The sequence below is a fragment of the Protopterus annectens genome, chromosome 7.part0 (assembly GCF_019279795.1).
Source record: "Protopterus annectens isolate FY-2018-M chromosome 7.part0, PAN1.0, whole genome shotgun sequence".
In the NCBI taxonomy this organism is placed as follows: domain Eukaryota; kingdom Metazoa; phylum Chordata; order Ceratodontiformes; family Protopteridae; genus Protopterus; species Protopterus annectens.
Window position 1 is genome coordinate 157518695 of NC_056739.1, and position 20585 is coordinate 157539279.

At 42.8% G+C, this 20585-nt stretch overlaps 1 protein-coding gene across 2 annotated transcripts in view; it reads left to right on the plus strand.

Annotated features, from left to right (window-relative positions):
• Nucleotides 1–20585, plus strand: part of KIF21B (kinesin family member 21B) — a 1412490-nt gene that overhangs the window by 1225392 nt on the left and 166513 nt on the right. For both annotated transcript variants that reach the window (XM_044076606.1, XM_044076607.1), the window contains exon 26: nt 6327–6401. In XM_044076606.1, the coding sequence (XP_043932541.1) occupies nt 6327–6401 (75 nt within the window). The remainder of the gene's footprint in view (nt 1–6326; nt 6402–20585) is intronic.

Below are 20585 nucleotides of genomic sequence, written 5' to 3' on the forward strand. Positions count from 1 at the left end.
GCAGTACCCCCTCTCAGCAAATCTGGCAGTCAGAGCTTCTAATTCCTGATTTAAATCACCCTCATTCGTACAAAGCCATGAGGCTCTGACAACCTGTCCTTTGATAACATTATGAAAAATGTAATTGGGGTGCATACTATCTTTAGCTAGTAGGCCATTCCTCTTGCATGGTTTTCTGAAAATCTTGTTAAAACGATTCAACTCATCCCTTTGTAACACACCATCCAAAAAATCAATTTCATTATAGGAGTACTGCAAGTAAAATGCAAAAAAATTATTAGTGGATTCTAAATAAGATATAAAATTGTTCAAAGCTACAGCACTGCCTTCCCATAACAGGAAGACATTATCCACAAAGCTGGTGTAGAATAAGAGTGAATGTTTCCATTCATGATCTTTATTGAACAAAAAACTCATCCTCCCACTGGGCAAGCACCAGGTTCGTGTATGAATTGGTAGTGCCTCTACTTGCAATTTTTGTTTCTTCAAGATCCAAATGTAGTGAAAATTTTGAAACATGAGGAGAATAAATCTAAGATGACGTCTCTGCTTAATTTAGCAGAAGCATATCGACATCAAGCAGGAATGGCAATCAAACCAGAAGTGGATAAAAAACGGGCAGCAACTGAATGTGCCAAAAATAAAAGAAAGAATATAAGGTGAAGGACCAGATGAGAAGGCAAGAAATGTGGAAAAAACATAAATATAGTTGCAAGTATAGAAAACTTCTGGAAGAGCCTCATGTTGATTAAGAACGAACGCAGGAATGCTTAAGGAGAGGCAAATTCAAACCAAGAAATTTATTTATTTATTTAACATTTGTTAACCGTGAAAGTCCGACTTGGAATGAAGCCAGTTTTCAGCGGAGTCCCGGGGAGAAATGCTCCAGAAAATGAAAGGTTAATATTGGCAGCCCAAGATAGTGGGCTTCATACACACTGGTTTACAAAGTCCTTTGAACATGTGGGAGATGCAGACAAATGTAGGTTTTGTAAAACCAAATTGGAAACCGTCACACACCTTGTTGCAACACATTAAGTGCAAAAGGACTGTATACTGAAAGGCATAATAATGTGGCAAGACTGCTGCACCGGGGATTGTGCAAACATTATGGTATCGAAGTGGCTGAAAAACACTGGAAACATGAGCCACAAAGCATCACAGAAAATGAAGTTTATATCACATGGGATCATCCATTACCAGCAGTTCAAAAGATAGATGCTAGAAAGCTGGATATAGTGGTCCAAGAAAAGAAGACAAAAGTAGCATCGATCATTGAAATCGCCACACCCAGTGACTACAGTGTCTTGCGTACAGAGACACACAAAATCATAAAATACCAGCATCTGCAGGCAGAAACAAGAGCCATGTGGAAGAAAGATACCCAGACAGTTCCAATAGTAGTAGGAGCAACGGGTCTTATAAAAAAGAATTTACAATCATATTTGGATATGTTACTAATCCATGTAACCCCATACGAATTGCAGGAGGAGTCATTACTGGGCACATTGTGTGTGCTGCGAAGAGCACTACTGGCTGACATCAAAGATTGAAACAATACTAATTTCATGAACTTTAATCGTACTTTGACTATTGAATGGGGTCCATTCCTGTCATGGTATTAGAAACCCAAAAGACTTGGAGAAATTAAAAAAAGAGACCGAGAAACTTGCTACTAGAAAATCATGTTTGGGGAAGTGGAGTAGTTTTTCTAATTGTTTCTGGTCTAAGAACCAGGACCATGTTCAGGCCTAGCTGCCTTTGGTTCTTTAATATATATGTAATTATCCTCTGGCCTTTCATGCTCTTCTATTGAACTTAATCTGTTGGCCATTTCTTTTCTTCTGGCTAGAAGATTCCACTCCCCTTTCTACATTGAAAATTTGTTTCACTGACTGCAAAGGGGTTTTGCATATGCATCCACCTATGACAAGTAACGACTCCTTGAGATCTTAATTTTGTGCTAGAAAAGTTTACTGTCTCCTTTTGAACCTGTACAGGAAGCAGACATAGTTTGTCTTGGAGAACCGTCTCGTTGGTGCTCTAACTTCTGAGTTGCAAGCTTTAATGGTGAAACCTCTTGTGTCATTTTTCACAAGGATAGGCTTTCCTTGACAAATTAACCCTTCATTTATGCCAAAGATGCTTTCAGAGTTTTCCTTGAATCAGGCTGTTCATCTCATTTTCTTTCCAGGCTTAAAACTGTGGGTGAAAGGATCCTCTGTACTTTGGATGTTCAGTGACAACTCTAATACTACACTGTCAAAACCAAGAACTTCAGGATCATTGATCAGCTGGTTATTTGTTTTGAAGGCAACAAAAAGGGACAAGTATTGCCTAAAGAGACTTTGTCAGTGGTTGTCAGAAGCTGCTGCCTTTTGTTATTGTCATCACATACAGTCAATTCCAGGCAGTCAGGATTCAGTCTACCTGGGCTTTGGCTACTTCCATGGCATTTTGGTAAAGGGTGGACTCTAGAAATATACTAGAAGCAGCAACTTGGTCATCAGTACACATCTTAACCAAACATTACAAACTGGACTTCTAACTCAGAATCTAGAACAGGCTTTACTACTGCCATTCTCCAAGAGCTCCTGCATACTGACCCACCAACCTCCTCCCTAATTCTCTCAGCTTTGGTATTCATCCTATGTAGCTTAGGCTACTGCAGCAGTGCTCTATCAAAGAACACCATAATTAATCTTACCTTGACAGTAGATCTTAAAGTCGATCACTGTTGCCGTAGCTGCTCCCATCCTCCAACCTTGTGATTTTGTGCAACTTTTAACAGGGTGTGTTAGTGTGTTTTTGGGACATTTTCCTGTTTTGTGGGACTCTAGATCCCTTCTTTCAGGGCATGAAAGCTCTGACGTTTGGCACCATAGCATCTCTTTATTTCCTGTGGCAACGGCATGTGGAAGGTGCCCAGGCACACTGATTGGTGGGCCATTTAGCTTAGGCTACTGCAGCAGTGATCTGCTCGAATATATATCGTTACGGTAGGATTACTTGTACAACTATACTTTTTCACAAAATTCTGTTTATTTGTATATAATTCTATACATTATAGCTATATAATTCTATATAATTTGCCTCCTTCCTTTTTATAAAGATTCCACTTCCAGTTCCTTTAGCTCTATTACAGTGTTCAGTATTTCAGCTACAGTTGGGTTAGATTTTGATTTCCATTTTCTAGTAATTACTTGTTTGGTAGCTAATAGCATTAAACTTAGTAAGGCGTTACTATGTCTAGCCAATTTGGATCCTGTGTCACGGCTCAAAAGAATAATTTCCCTTGTTAAAGCAGTTTAATCCCCCAACATTTCTGACAGAGTAAAAAAAAAAAAATGTTCCCAGTGATCTGTTTTCTGTAACACCCTCCAGCATTTGCTGTCTAAGGAAAAATGCTGTGAAGTCTGATTGAGGTATAAAAGTACTTATGTAAACAATTCCATGTTAAAATCCTAAATCTTATAGACTTTACGTACTTGGTAGAGATGTCCTTCCGTTGTTCCTTTGAATATTACCTTTGTGTCGTCTCTTCTCATTCTTTGACAGTCAGCTTAATCAGTTCTTTTAGTTATTATGCAGTATTTTATATGCCCTACTAATTATCCTTTTTAAACAGTAACTTTTGTTCTAGACTCAATTAAAAACTCGTATTTGAGCTGATCTTTCGCTTAGCAGTTCCTTATCCCTTTCTCTTTGCCTGTACTCTATCAGTCCCTGGTAGGAAAGGCAGTCTCTAGCCACCAGTCCAACCTTCTGCTTGGCCTCATCCCACTCTTACTTTCCCCTTTGTATTTATTTGCTTCCAAAACTGTTTCCTTTTTTATTTTCTGCAGTAAATTCCAGCTCCTTTGCTTACTTTTAATATCCCTGCTTGTGTTGACCTGTTTCTTAGAATACTTTATTACTTTAAGGACATGATAATTGTATTGTTCTCCTTAAGGACCTGCTGCTCCCCCATGCCATTTACTCATCCATTTCTACTTTGACTTACAACCTTCTGCTTGTTTGTGTATGAGCTGTTAATTGTGTACCTCTAAAATTTCCCTCCAGATCAGGTAATCCTAAACCAATCTTGATGAGTGAATGGGACCTCTGGGATCACTCCATTGGCTCTACTCAACAGAGGCACTGGGGAACTCAGGTCGGGTGACACGATTCCAGGGTAATCCTATGGGCTAGGCTTGTAAAGGCTCCAGGACCATTAGCCTAATACACACCTATGAACCACTTTGTCCTACGGGGTGTCAGCTTATCCCGTTTAACTCCCCTTCCCTTCATAGGTAAATTAATTCAATTCTTTGTTCATTTTGGTCCACAGCTTGTCCTCTGATTAGTAACAATACACCTGATCTGCATATAAAACTAAAGGGACTAGAAAAAGCAGCTGATTGTTTTGACCTGTGATTATATGATCCGAATTGTTTAGATGTAGTAAGTCCTCACTTTAACGCTATGGGCTACCAGAAAAAGCAATTATTACAAAATGGAAATAAAAATCTATTATCAATTGTAATAGAAGTTTTGGATATTGTAAAGGAGATAACTGGAGGTGGGATCTTTAGTAAAGAGAAGGAGCAAATGTCATAGAAATGTAATTTGTGGGGGGTAATGCATGCAAAAAAATTCAAGAGGGTGGGAGTGGGGCTTAAAAGGGAGATCATGAAGAAAATTAACATTTTCTATAATGTCGGCGTGGATAATACTTAACAAAAAAAAAAAAGTGTATTGCATGACAGTAAGGGAAACCGATACGACTGTTTTGCATTAATGTGAGTGAAGTCCTGTTGCAATTTAAAATATGATTTAATAAAGATGTTTAAAACAAAACATTCTGACAGTTGAAGTTGTGGTGTCCATGCAGATATTTCATAAAGTATCTGCACAAATTCATCTCTGGGGTGGGGTAATAATAGATAGGGTATGCTCTACCCATACATAGTCCCACGTACAAGAACTAAGACATTTTCCAACATGTTCCCCAATAAGACCCAGTTCTGTGGTACTTTGACAGGTGCTGAAGAACATATCCTTACATAGTCCAGCAGAGAAAGTGTTGATGAACACTGTTATTCAGACCTCTTGAACTTCTACATCAAGGATGATTTATGAGCTGATCAGGTCCACTGTGAAGGTGGCATATTAGAACAGGAGAGGGTCTAATATCAAGCCCTGAAGAACCATTGATTTGAATAAGTTGCATGTTGTCATGGACAGAAACCCAGCTGTTGTGCTGACTTACAGGTTTGTGTTCTTGTTAAACAGCAGGTACAGGTTTTGTCTGATAAGAAAGAAATGGAGTCCTATAATAAAACCTGTTGTGACAGTACAGACACCCACCAGCGGATAAAAATTGAAGCTTTCTCAACTTGAATTTTATTGCATTTTTTCTGATGGTAGGAAGTGAGAAGGTGGTCCATGGGGTAGCACTTACAGCCTGAAGAAGCATGTCTCCCCCCACGCATGCAGGTAATTTTCCTCTAGTGGTGGTAGGAGCTGTTACAGGTGGACATTCTATAAAAAAAAGAACCTGGGAAAAGTGTCTCCTAGGATCCTTTATGAAAGCAGATTATGCAAGTTGACATTGGGTGTGTGAAGTCTACCTTCCCACTTTGGCATCATAATTTGGGCATTTCAAATTGTAGTATAAGTACTTGTAAAAGAATTTGAAATTGATGATGTAGCCTTCAACAGATAGTGTGATTTCTTCCTGTTAAATGAAGCATGCTGATTTTGAAAGGTTCATTTTATTTAGCTTGTGAGGTAACTGTATGCCGTTAAGTTGTAATAAATGCTGAATACTGGGTATTTTTTGGTTATAGGACAACTGACATTTACTGAGATGATGCTTAGAATGGTAGGAAGAATCTTGCTGGAAATGCATATGTCTGGATCTGACATGTTCCATAAAAGAACACATCTCATTAGTGTTTGCAGGCAGTATTAGTACATGAAAACTTGCGTATGTTACATGGTCATCGTTTGGAATTAGACATGGAACTGTGTCAACAGGATGAAAAAGCCATCCTTGTTAATTTCCTTTGAAAGTGTGAGACATAGGGTTGAGAGGGTGGCCTAATGGTTAAGGTGTTTGCCTTGCAAACACAAGGTGCAGGGTTTGAGTCTCACAAGGGATAATTGGCTAGGCTTAAAATGGCTCGCAAGGGCAGTTAGCTTAGTACTAATCTATGAACCTATGAATATCAGGCCTTGCACATCTGGAGTACATATGTTCTGTTGCCGACTGAACATTTCATTATTTTCTGTCCTGTTTCATTGTTGGGAAAAGCTGACTTTTTTTTTTCTCGCACTTTCAGCCCTCGTCAATCTCGAGGTGCAGATACATCACCTATAATAAGAAGAAAATCTTATGATCGGGGCCAGCCAGTCAGGTAAAGTGGCCTTTATTTGCAGACGAGGATTTAACTAACTTTAATTTGCATTTTTTTCCATTTTCTGGTAATGCGATGAAAAGCTTGTATGTTGGGTAACAGCCTGTGAGGCAGTTTCTGCATTGGTCTTTGCCCTTCTTTCACGTTCGCCTTGTATCAGTACCTCCTGAAGTAAACAACTTGCAGTGTGTAACACTGCATGACAATGTTCTTTTTTGCAAAAAAAAATGGACAGCTGTCACAATTCAGTAAACTGTCGAATATGCCGCAGGAAGTTTTAAAGGCTGATGTTTGACAGCTGTTAACTTTTAGGAGACTAGCATAAGGGAATTTTCATTTAGTAATGTTTGCAGCTGATGTCATAGGTTAGAAAATGTGCAGGCTACTTGAAGACAAAGCTATTCTTACCTGATATCAATATTTTATTCTGCAACCTGTGAAGAGTTATGAACAAAATATTGGAGAGCGGTGGAACTGCTACCACGTAATGCCAGTGTTCTGCAGTGCTTTTTATGAAATTGTGAAGGTAGTGGCTAATCATTATGTTGACATATGACACTGTTTCTAGAATTTCAATCAAATGATGCTAGCATAGGTTTGCATTTGATGGCTTCTTCTAGACATAGCTAGAACAAATTGTCTGTGGACCTACAAAGCTGATATGTATTTTTTAGCACTTGCTGTAACTATCTGAAATGCCATCTGTTTATTTACGGCTCTTAGGTCGTTTTAAGAGTTTCCTGATATTTCTTAATGTCCTAGATACTGCAAAAGCGTCTGAGTTTGCCAAAGTTCTCCTGAGTTTGCAAAATATTTCCAGGTTTTGCAAAGTTTTTTTTTGTGTTTGTAGAGGTTTCCTCCATTTGCATGTATTTTTCTGAATTTGGGAACATTTCTCAGGACTGCCAAGAATTCCTGATACTGCAAGAGTTCTGTCATTTGTTGTAAAACATTTGCTATTGCCCTTAAGCTACAAACCAGTTCATTTTAAATTTAGACTTTTATTCTGCACTCTGGTGGAAGCAGAGGGCAGATTCTGGTGGAAGGCTTATTGTGTATTTGATTGGCCCAAGGGCTTAACTGTGTACAAGTGTTTCATTCTGCTGGTATAAAAGCCTTGCATTTGCACATCTTGCTGTTACCCATGCCATATATATATATATATATATATATATATATATATATATATATATATATATATATATATATATATATATATATATACACACACAAATCTGTCCAGTTTAAAGAAACGCTGTCCATAGTCACCCACTGTTCATAGCTACTCGTAGAGCTGTTGGTTTGCACAGAGGGCAGCACCACTGCAGCTCATCTTATAGTACGTTACTAAACACACTCTACTTAGACCTTTAAGTGACTCTCTCCTACTCCTTCCCATCTGCTAAGGATCTGGTATAATGGATTGGCACTTCCCTGTCATCTGTGTTTGTGGCCTGATGGATATGGGCTTCCTGAGGCAGTGTAGTAACTGCCTCATGTTCACTGACAACCACTTAATTTTTTGACAGGCAACAGTGTGTGAGTGATGTAAATACACCAATATCATTGGAGGTAAAGCTCTCACTTGCACACATGAAAAATGCAAACCAGGTTGTCAGTGTTGCACCCAAAACACTCGCTACCAACACTAAAAAACAAACGTACAGACCCTACATATGTGGAGATACTCGCATCTAATCTACCTAAACCTTCAAGTCTTCTAAAAGCTTTTCAGTGGCCCATGCACATTCAGACAGCGCCTCCCACAAGACATAACTGAAAAATCATAGTAGCGCCGCTTCCAAACCCATAAGGTGACACAACCTAAAATTCTACTTTGGGGATTCCATTGCAAGACGTACTGATTGTCCCCCTTACAAGGCTAACAAAGAGAACACAGTGAGCTGTCTGGAGTTAGCATCCTTCAGATCACTTGCACATTTTGGTCTTTAAACCACAAGTACCAGTATGACACAGTCATAGTCCATGTGGGCGTAAACGTCCCAAGACATACTTCACTGGACTATGTGAAGAGAGACATGATGGAGCTCTCTGTATGTGTCCCAAGCAGGTATGAATCTAGACTTGAGTCGCATCTTACCTTCAGTAATGATGATGCCACAGTACCACCAAAAATGATTGACTTGAATTTGCTTAGTTTCTGGTGTCACAACAAGGGGATGCAGTATCTGTCAGCCTGGAGAGACCTGATCCGACCATGATGCTTTGCCAGAGATGGTTTGCACTTGCACCACTTGACTTCTGGATACTAGAAAAACTTTATCTATCCCTATAATGCCTTTTTTAGGTTGTGCCAAGTTTTTTAACCCTCCAGCATAACAAAAATCTCTCATGAACACCTAAAGGTACTGCATATCAACACTTGGAGTTAAAAAAAAAAACACACCTGGAAGTACTCCTCACCTTGGAGACTGCACACAAATGCACATGGAGAGCACTGCAGCTATCAAAGGCTTCAGTGCCTTTCATACATTTTGACCCCTCCCTCAGCTCAAGTTAAAACAAGGGAGGATGTCTCAGTGTTACTAAAGGAGAGGTACAGCTCTAGACTGGTCCAACAACGTGGTTCAGTAACCTCTAGACTGGTCCAACAATGTGGTTCAATAACCTCTAGACTGGTCCAACAATGTGGTTTAATAACCTCTAGACTGGTCCAACAACGTGGCTCGCTTGATCTTCTCCATGCACAGCTAACAGTAGGTGTGGCCCCTTTTGTATCTTTGCTAGCTACAGATTCCCCCTAACTTGAATCTGGAAAACCACACATCCTACCTAAACCTACTGGAATATCTTAACATTCAGCTTAACACTATACTTATGGGGGGCTTCAGTTACCCCTCCATAAACTGGGAGACTTGTACAACTCGTAATTCACTTTAGAGATTTTTGGACTTCATCAATGCAAACACCCCTGGAACATCTAGTTAGCTTCCATCTAGAGGTACAAATATCCTAGACCTAGTACTTGTGAACATGGGGAGATGCTGCTCCCTCCCATGCATCAACTCCTTTCTGGTGAGATCTGACCACAAAATGATATTTAGTATTAATATTTAGTATTAAAACTGCATTGGAACCCTATCAAACTCCAAACCAGTTAAGAACTTTGCTAAGGCCAGTTACCTCAGATTTAAGTGATGGCTTATTGTCCAAGCATCTCTGAAGCATAGAGAAGGCAGTGCCTGTCTGAATCAAATGTATGATTACTGGCAAAAATAAACTGCCCTGTTGGATCCCTAGCATAAATATGCTATTCATCAAAAAGAAAAAATCCTCTCCAAAACCAAGAAAGTACAGACAAACAATCCAAAAAGACACTCAACAGTGTAAACAAATTAGAGAACTGTTTAAATTTGCCAAAGCAAACCATGAGGCAAAGATAGCCTTCCAGGTAAAACATAACCGTAAGGCTTTTTATGTTGATAACCTTAGGGGGAAATGCACTGCAGTGTGTCGAGTTAATCATGAATGACGATGCTTACACCCAGCCTGAAACTATAGCAAATTGCTGTCTGACAACTTCAGTTCAAACTCCCACCCCCATCACCTCCTCCTACAGCCAAAGAAATACCTGCAGCCATCCCCGTACTAGTCATTACAAGAGAACAGGTCTTTACTACTCTCACTAAAGCCAAAAACACCGCCTCTATGGGTCCTGACAACATCCCAGGATGCTTCTTAGATTAAAACAGGTTCTGTTAGGGCTACTAGAAACTGTCTTTAACCTGTAACCACAGCCTCCGGACATTCTTTGTTCCCGAGGAGTGGAGGACCACAACAGTTTGTCCCTGTGCACAAGGGGGTGCCCATCAACTGACCCAGGAACTACCGAACAATAAGCTTTACCCATCTTATTTTCAAGGCCATGGAGAGAATTATTGTGGACTTCATCAATAATGACGTAGGAAATCCCCAACCACTGGACCAGATCCAATGTGGCTTTATCAAAGGGAGGTCTTGCCTGCTCAGTCTGGTGGACTTCTTCGAGAAAGTCACTGGGTCATGGATGAGGGTACAGTGGTACACACCGTTTATACAGACCTGGCCAAAGCTTTCCACACAATCCCATAATTAACTTATTGCATTAGGTATAAACCCCCTACACTGTCAGGTGGATATCAAACTGGCTCACTGACCGGACAGATGCCCAGATAGGTGAAGTGAATCCACCAGATAGGTGAAGTGAATCCACTTCCGATATGAAACCTGTTACTAGCGATGTCCTACAGGGCTCAGTGTTGAGACCTCTCCTGTTTGGTATAAACTTCGCTGAAGTGAAATCTAATGTTGGATTTCTGTAGCTCACCCAGTTTGCTGACTTGTGTAAGCTGGGAGCAATCATTGAATCCCCAAATGATGTTGACATCCTACAAACAGGCCTAAAAAAGACAAATAATTGGTGCTAAAACCATGGTATGAGACTAAATGCTAAAAAATGTGTAATCTTACCCTTTGGTAAACCAAATACCACTGCAATTCATAATATTGATTTTACACCCCCTAAAAGTAGACAGAGTGGTGAGGGACCTAGAAACAGATAGCTAGCAACCTAAAGTTTGACCACCAGGTAGTTACCGTATAGAGGAAATCTTTCTTTGCGTCTCAACCTATAAGTAAAGGCATGACGTCAAGATCAAAGAAGTCATCATGCCATTGATGTAATGTGATCCTATCTCGCCTACATTCTCTACAGATGGGTTGAGGAGCCGATCCTCGGCTCCGACTCGGCCGCTATACAATAGAACGCAGTCTCTTATTGGCTGAGTCACCTCGTATCCCAGGATGCACCACTACTGCTTCCCCAGATCTCGTTTGCCGCTTCTGAAGCATAGACGTGGTCTCGGACTTGGCTGAGCTAAGTACCTCTTGTGACAAAATTTTCTGTCATTTTTTCTACTAAAACTGACCCAAAAGCTGTTTTAACAGCTACTTGTTGTGTGTGATTGTGTTTTAGGTGATTTTTTGTGGTAAAATTGTAATTTTTGGGCAAGTGTTTTCGTTGAGTCAGAGGGGCCTTGCCCTATTTCGCGCTCTTTTTGTTAGAGTTGTAGTTGTGTAGTTTTGTGTACTTGTCGAAGTTTACGATGTCGAAGGAACATAGACCATCGGGGTTCAAAAAATGTTCTAAATGCAATTATAAAATGTCCATTACGGACGACCATTCCTTGTGTGTTTACTGCTTGGGCCCGAAGCACCTCCAGGAATCCTGTAGCGTTTGCCACGCTTTTTCCTCTCGCGTGCTCTAAGACAGGAAAAATAAATTGATTTTGAAAGGGCTTATTACCCCTTCCTTTGAGGAAGCCCTATCTTCTTCTTCTTCCCTTCGAGGAAGAAAAAATCTTCGGCTCCGACCAGCCCGTCGGAGCCGGCAGCTAAAAAGTCAAGGCAGGCTTCTCCGTCGGCTCCACGGACTTCGGAGCCGAGGGCAGAACGGTCTGCCTCGATGTCTCCAGCCTCGACTCCTCTGGCTTCGGAGTCGAGAGCTCGGGCGTTGAGAGGAGAGTCATCTCCATCGGCTCCACTGCTTTCGGAGCCGTTGAGGGTTGCTCGCCCAGACACTTCCCCTTCGGTGCCGAAGTCCCCATCGGCTCCGAGGGAAATTGCAGTGGTAATGGAATCTCCCTCGGCGCCGATACTTCTCGAAACCATACAGAGCCGGTCCCCAGTCTTTCGGAGCCGGCGGAGAAGTCGACTCAGACCCGGTCGGTCTCTTCTCGGTCGTCGAGAATTTCTGATTCGGATGTAGACAGGGTGCTTCAAAGGCTTTTTCAGTCTCCGGTCTTTCAAAAGTTGGTCTCGGCTCCAGCCCAGTCGGCTCCGGAGCCGATTTCCCACCCTGCTATCTCGGTTCTTCCTCCAACAGCTTTGGCGCCATTGGAGTCGCTGTTGGTGGAGCCGGTGGAGGTTATCGGGTCGGTTCCGACCCTAACTCCAACCCCGCCCTTCGGGTCGGGGTTCGGTACGCGGACCTCCTCTGTCGGCCCCGGGGGGGACGCTTCGGGACCGATCCTTTCGGTTCCGAGCCTCCCTCTCGGTGCGGTGGCGGCGGGAGTTCCGACTGCTGTTGTGGCCTTGGGGGTTGAACCATCCCAGGACTCTGGGGGTCCCGCCTTCAAGGCCATGAGGAGTGCCTTGGCCAAATCCTCTCTGGCCACTTCTACCATCTCATCACCACCTTCCCTTGGCATGGAGACTGGCTCCTTTGCAATCCCCCTGTCTCACGACAGCGGAGCCCGTGGGCCTGAGGTTACCCCCATCGGGGGTTCCCTTCTACCTGGAGGTCCCTCCGAAACGTCTTCGGAGGAACCTCCGAGGAAGAAACAGTGCAAGAGGAAGCACGTCGACTCCCCTGATGAGTCCCTCACCTCGGATACCGACCTCGATGATGTGGAAGGGTCCCCCAAGTCGTCCTCAGATGATGTATTCTTTGCGGACATCTTGGAGATCCTTAAGCAACGAGGCGACTGGCAGTCCAAACCCCCTTCTGCTGAGGAGTCAGTGTTCCTCAAGGCCTTCGGGGCTCAGCCCTCCCCCACCTGGGTGTCTCTGCCCTTCGATGAGCTTCTGGATTTGATCTCTTGAAGGGCGTGGGAACACCCGGACTCTGTTGAACCGGTGCCAGCTCACCCCAATATATTCCTTTCGGCACCCCCTGATAAGGATTTTCTCTCCAAAGGTGTGGCTGTAGATGCCTTGGTGGTGGCATCTGCCACCCAGCAAGATGTGGCAGAGGCTTCAACGTCCGTCCATCCTCCTAAGGAGTCTAGGAGCATGGATCAGTACGGGAAGCACACCATTACTTCAGCAACCTTTACATTAAGGTCTCTGAACTACTTGACGCATTTCACGAGACTGCAGAGGGATCTGGTCAAGGAGCTTTCGGATACCCTCTCCGATAACTTACCTGAGCAGTTAGCCCAGACGGTTAACTCCCAGTTGGCTACCCTGTCCTTGTTATCCAACTCATCCATGAGGCTCATTTCGTATGCAGCCGAAGGAGCGAGCAGAGCGGCGGGAACAGGTGTTGCTCTACGGAGACGAGCCTGGCTACGCCTGTGTCACTTTGCGGAGGCCTTTAAGTCTTCCTTTGCCGACGCCCCCTTCGATGGGTCCTCTCTGTTTGGACCCAAGATAAAGGACACTTTGACTCGCTGTGAACAGGAGGGTAAGACTTTAACTGCCGTAGGGGCCCGGTTTTCCACTCCCTTCAGACCTTATCCCAAGGCTCGAAGAGGAGGGAAAATGTGGTTCCGTAAGTCTCAAAAGCCTTACTCGTCGCAGCAGAGCGATTCCCCTTCTAGAGGCAGAGGAGGAGGAAATTTTTCAGGGAGACGCTGCCCCAGAGGCGGCGGAGGCCCCCGCAACACTGGAGACCGCGAGTCCTTTCGTGGCTCCTCCTCCTTCCAGCATCCCTGAAGGAGTGCCCGACTGTGCAGCTCCGGAGCCAGTCGGGGGTTGTTTTTCGAGGCACCTAAAGGCCTGGGAAAGTATCACTCAGGACCAATGGGTGCTCCGAATCATCACCGGAGGTTACACTATTCCCTTCTCTCAACCCCCCCACCATCCCAAAGAATCCCAGACCCGCCACCCAGTCAGCGGGATCTGGCAGCCAGCGAAATATCGAAGCTGCTTCAAAAAGGAGTCATCCAACCTGTCCCCGCAGATCAGGCTGGATCAGGGACTTACTCAAGATTCTTTTTGGTACCGAAAAAGACCGGGGACTTGAGGCCCATTTTGGATCTCAGCAAGTTAAACCGATCAGTGAAAAAGTCCAAATTCCGGTTGGTCACCTTGCAATCCATTCTCCCGCTTTTGGAGAAAGGTGTTTGGATGTGCTCCATAGATCTCAAAGACGCCTATTATCACATTCTGATAGATCAGGCGTCAAGGAGACACTTCTGCTTCAGCCTAGGAGACTGTCATTTCCAGTTCCGTGCACTGCCCTTTGGTCTCACCACAGCCCCCAGGGTGTTCACCAAATGTTTGGCAGTGGTGACTGCTCACCTGAGAAGTCTAGGATTCCAGGTGTTTCCATACCTAGACGACTGGCTCCTAACTGCCACCTCCAGGCATCTACTCTTCAAAACTCTAGCAGCCACTATCTCCCTAGGGAACTCCTTAGGAATCACCTTCAATTGGACAAAATCCGTATTGCTGCCATCACAGCGTATTCTGTTTATTGGTGCAGAAATAGACTCAAGGCAGATGCGAGTCTATCTTCCTGCGGAAAGGATAGCAACACTGCAGTCTCAGGTTCGGGCATTACTCCTTAGACGTCGTGCTCCAGCGAGAATGGTCCTGCAGCTGTTGGGTTCCATGTCAGCCAGCATTCTTCTGGTCCCCTTGGCAAGGTTGCATATGAGGATACTCCAGTGGCTCCTATCAGTCCAGTGGTCTTATCAAGACCTTCCCCTCAGTCACCACATATTGATCACAGAGACGTGCAAACAGGATCTTCGTTGGTGGCTTCTTTCCTCCAACCTGAATCTAGGGCGACCATTCGTTCCTCCACTCCCCTCGGCCACATTGACTACGGACACCTCCCAGATAGGGTGGGGGGGACATTATCTGGACAGGTCGGTCCAAGGCACGTGGCACTCCGATGAGAGTCATCTCCACATCAATATCCTGGAAATGAGGGCGGTGCTTTTAACGTTGCAAGCACTGCACGATCACCTCCCCCAGGGTACGATTGCCATTCAGTCCGACAACATGTCGGTAGTCTGGTACTTGAACAAGCAAGGAGGGACCAGGTCTTACCCCCTTTGCAGAGAGGCCATGAAGGTATGGGATTGGGCGATTGCTACCAAACGTTTTCTAGTAGCAACACACATTCCGGGGAGATCCAGTGTGATAGCCGACAGACTGAGCAGGACTATTCTCTTCCCTCACGAGGGGTCCTTGAACGACAGAGTGGTAACACAGATTTTCACGAGATGGGGAGCTCCATGTTGCGATCTTTTTGCGACTCCCCTCAATGCAAAATGCCAGCAGTTCTTCTCTCTCACCACAGTTCTGGGGGAGATCCCCAAGGATGCTCTAGTCCAAGCTTGGCCCCCCAGTCTGCTATATGCCTTTCCACCAGTTCCCCTTCTCCCCAAGGTGATTCAGAAGGTGATTCGCTTGGAAAGCAAGATGATTCTAATCGCCCCATACTGGCCTCGTCAAGTCTAGTTCCCCTTTCTTCACAAATATGCATTGGAGGGTCCCTGGTTCCTGGACCAAGTTCCAGACCTCTTGACGCATCAGTCAGGACAGCTCCATAAGTCCCTCCATTCATTAAAGCTAGCAGCTTGGCTACTCCTCTTCCGACCATAGTTAGGAGCCATTCTTTCGACCCTGAAGTCATGCATATTTTGTCCACGGCTCACAAGACATCTACTAAGAAGATGTATAGCAGTAAATGGAAGAGGTTTGCTATTTGGGCCCAATTCCAAGGATTAGACCCTATGACAGCCTCGGTGTCAGAGGTTCTGAAGTTTTTAACTTCCCTGTTCAACCAGGGTTGTTCGGTGTCTACCATCGAAGTTCAATTGGCAGCTATTTCCAATTTTCACGAGAGCGTAGAACCACCTTTAATGAGCAACAAGTTGTGTAAAGCTTTTATTAAAGGAGCTTGGCTTCTACGGCCCCCTATATCTCATCCCGCACCACCGTGAGACCTTAACGTAGTGTTAGGTGCATTAACTGCACCCCCCTTTGAGCCGGCAGCAACCTGTGACTTAAAATTTCTTTCATGGAAGACTGCCCTTCTAGTTGCTATTACATCAGCCAGGCGAGTTTCAGAACTTCAAGCCCTATGTGTCAAACCACCATACCTGGTATTTCACAAGGATAGAGTATCTCTTAGACCAAACCCATCCTTTATACCGAAGGTTTGTTCTAACTTTTGTTTGCAACAATCACTGGAATTACCGTTTTTTTTTCCGTAAGTATTCAAACAGAGCTGAGTATACCTTTCACAGCTTAGACGTGCGCAGACAGTTACATTTCTGTTTGGATAGGACACACCAAGCACGAAAGTCAGATCAACTGTTTGTGTCCTTTTCGGATAGTAAATTGGGCAAAGCCGTCACGAAAGTCACTATTGCCAAGTGGATCAGAGACTGTATCAGTCATATTTATCGCATTTCAAATAAAGAGCTTACAGTTCCAGTGAAAGCTCATTCTACCAGGGCTATGGCCACTTCGGCAGCCTTTCATTCCAAGCTGTCTATTAGTGACATCTGTGCGGCTGCTACGTGGTCTTCTCTACACACCTTTATTTCTCACTACAAATTGGATGTGGCATCTAGGGGTCGAGCTTCCTTCGGTTCCACGGTTCTCCGGAACGTTTTCCAATGAGCCACCCAGGAATTTAGGTGCTAGGGACGCTGTCCCATCTGTAGAGAATGTAGGCGAGATAGGATCACATTACATCTTTTAGTTATGTACTTACCATAACTTTAGATGTATGGGATCCATCTCGCCTACATTCCTAATAACCCACCCTCCTTCCCCCTGCCTTGTAGGCCAGAAGAGACCGGACGATCCAAATTCAATTTTTCCTCTCTTGAAACACCTGGCAATGTTGTAACAACAGTCTATGTGGGTGTGCATGTGTGCGGACAAACAAGATCTGGGGAAGCAGTAGTGGTGCATCCTGGGATACGAGGTGACTCAGCCAATAAGAGACTGCGTTCTATATTATAGCGGCCGAGTTGGAGCCGAGGATCGGCTCCGAACCCATCTGTAGAGAATGTAGGCGAGATGGATCCCATACATCTAAAGTTATGGTAAGTACATAACTAAAAGTACTCTTCCCTTATCAGGCCCATAATTAAGTACAGTGCACCCTTCTCATGTTCCTAACCAGGCACACTAACTGTAGCAGCCCCAGAGGTTTCTCACTAAAATAAAAAAAAAAAAAAAAAAAAAATACCAAGTGTAAGTCTTATGCGGACTGACTAAAGGCCCTATTCCTTTACTCCATCTCCTATCATTTATTGAGAGGGGACTTGTACCTGACCTACAAGGTATTCTCTGATCCAACCCCGTTAAAAATTTTACATACTCGCAAGAAAAATTATACAAGGTTTACTTGCTCCATGGACCTGAACCTTATTTGTGAATGTAACAGAACTTGCTGGAGGGTCAGATTTGTATCCCAAAGGCTGTCTTATGTATGGGATAAAACTTTAAGCCCATCTCTAACTTTCTTCAAAAAGAATTTTGATAAAGGGATGGGAAACCATAAATTCACTCCCGAGGTACTGCCCATGTTTTTTTATGGACAGAGGCAGTTTGAGTGTTGGTGCCCTGAGTAATTTTTACAAAGATCCACTACCCCATTGCACATTTGGGAACTTAAGATATAATATTGTTGTATTGTGGGTATTATTGGCTAGGCTTATAAAGGCTCTTGCACCATTAGCCTAGTAATCATATGAACCACATAAGTTTCATTTCCTGAGATCCCTTCATTGTCTCCTTTCTAATTCCATCTCATTTATCCAGCTTTTTAAAAACACAGCTTACCTGCCATCTTTATCCCCATTTACCAGTTTAGAATTGCCATCTTTATCCCCATTTACCAGTTTACAACTGCCATCTTTATCCCCATTTACCAGTTTAGAAATTGCCATCTTTATCCCCATTTACTAGTTTAGAACTGCCATCTTTATCCCCATTTACCAGTTTAGCGCATGACAGAAGTCAGCCTTCATTTTCTTGTCACTGCTGTTCTAGTTTGGTTTTCGGACCCACAGGAGGCATGGCTTGGAGGCCTGATATGTGAGCTCTGTCTGCTTACATTGAAACAGCTCTGTCCATAATTTTTAACCTCTGGAGAAAACCAGAAGTGATGAACATGATGCTAATGATTTAGGATGAGGACAAGGTGACTCTTTTACTCATCTCTCATGTGCCAGGATCCATAATGTCACAAGCTCTTTAGTCCATCACACCAGGCAGATATAATTATGGCTTGGTTGTTGTCTAGCAGATGTGAACAACTTGTGTGGGGTTTGTCTTTATTGGCCTGAATATAACCATAAAGACTTAAAGTAAAAAAAGTCATGGACATTCAGAAGTCATGATGTCTTTAAGGGGTCATTTGCATATATCCCATGGGCCTCCATAATCAGACTGTGAAAACTTAGCTTGGTTGTTTATTTTTTTTTCTTGCAATTTCAACCCTAAAGGACATGCAAGAGACATGTTGGATGTCAACATGCACCTGTTAGATGCAGGCAAGATGACCTTGAGTGGAATTCTAGCTTTGCTTCTAATAATACGTAAATACTCCTGTATCTATATTTGACTTGAGTAATTGGCTAAGTAGTTGGTGTCATTCCAAGGAGGTCTAGCATGGGTCAGCCACGGATCAAATGGAAGATGGGCCAACTTGCTGCACAAGAAATGGCACGTACCTCCCTTCCAACACGCACACCATGGCTTTTAGTCACTGGCCAAAGCTCTTCCTGCACCCCCCCCCAGTGCCTTTGTTATTCTGAGTCAGACTACCGTATATTCAAACATGGCAGGTGTTAATGCTGCAAATTCGAATTCCAACCAAGTCAAGATGGTGGTTCTCAATGCCAGATGTCTTAACACTAACTACCTCATCTTGAAGTTCTCCTGCCTCGTGAATACATCCATGTCTGTGTTGTAACTGAAATTTAGGATAGCACTCCCTTCTTACATGGGTTCAACCCTTACCCATGCCTTTAGCCCTCAGGGACACTGTGATGATGTCTCCATATCGATCAGGGAGAAATGCGCCTCTACGTTAATCCCCCTTAACCCTAATTTGGAACTTACTGAACTCCATATTGTTATTCACAGAGTTATCATTCTAGAGTCGTCTGTAGAGCACCATTCATGACCCCTACAGATGAGAAGTTCCTAAATATACTTAGTGAGCTACCCCTAATAGAAATGCCTTTATATTGGGCGATTTCAATTGTCTGTCAGTTAAATGGAGTACTTACTCCACTAAAGTTTGATGCATCGAACGATTCCTTGACCTAATTAATGATTTTTTTTTTTTAGAGCAAATAGTCTACCACCCCACCAGGGCCTAACATTCTAGATCTAGTCCTCACCAACATGGTCTCCATCACACCTATAGTATTCTTATCTCTAAGTCCTATCACAAGTTAGTAACCACCTCCTTTAACATAGTTACCTCCAGAAATGATCAGTTCAGAATTTGATTAAACAGAAACCTACTTTAATTTGGTAATGTATATGCAGTATCTGTGAATATATCCACCACTAAGTAAAGTACTCACTTGATAAACCAGTCAACAGTCAAAATGAAAAAACAAGTAGTACACCAAGGCAGGCGAAGATAAAAACTCCAAACCACAGTATTCACTTCAAGGTTTATTCAGAAAGGATCCAAAAGTTAGCGCTTTCACGTTGGTCTACAACACTTCATCAGACTTCAATAAAAACTTGCCATTACTCTGTATTTAAATAGTGCTTGCAATTAGTCAATCAGATGATATTCTAATTAAGCATTTAAAGGTATACAGAGATATCAGCATTCGTATGCAATACATTACTAAAAACATTTTTTTATATATGTGTGTAACAAGTGCATAATATATATTATGCAACATCATAATAAAAAAAAAAAAAAAATCACAGTAAAAATATATATATAAAAAAAACACTAACAACATTAAACCCTAAGAAAACACATCATTAAGCCCTAAATAGCTATATGTGCATATAAATAAATCATAAATGAGGCAGCTGTACATATCATAAGTGTGCAAAGACACAAGCTCCAATATCTAAAAATATCTATGCAACACTTCCAACATTTATATGTGTAGTGAGTCCATATATTTTTTCTTCTATATTATTACATTCAAATAATAGCAGTGGATCTTAACTAATGGCTATATGGTCTAGCTGCCAAGTGTGGTTTGAGAGGCATTTTATCATTTAGGCCATTTCCCATATGTGCCTGTAGTCTAATAATCCATTTGTTTTCCAATTCCTCTGTATAATTCTTAATATTACCTAACCTAGATGTTTTGTTTTGTTTTCTAGAATAGGGACCTTTGCATGTAGGTCCTGTAATCAGTGTAGTTATATTTCCAAAGAAAATGAGTTTAAACATCCTACTACGGGCCGTGTATATAAATTTAACTTTTATGCAGACTGTAA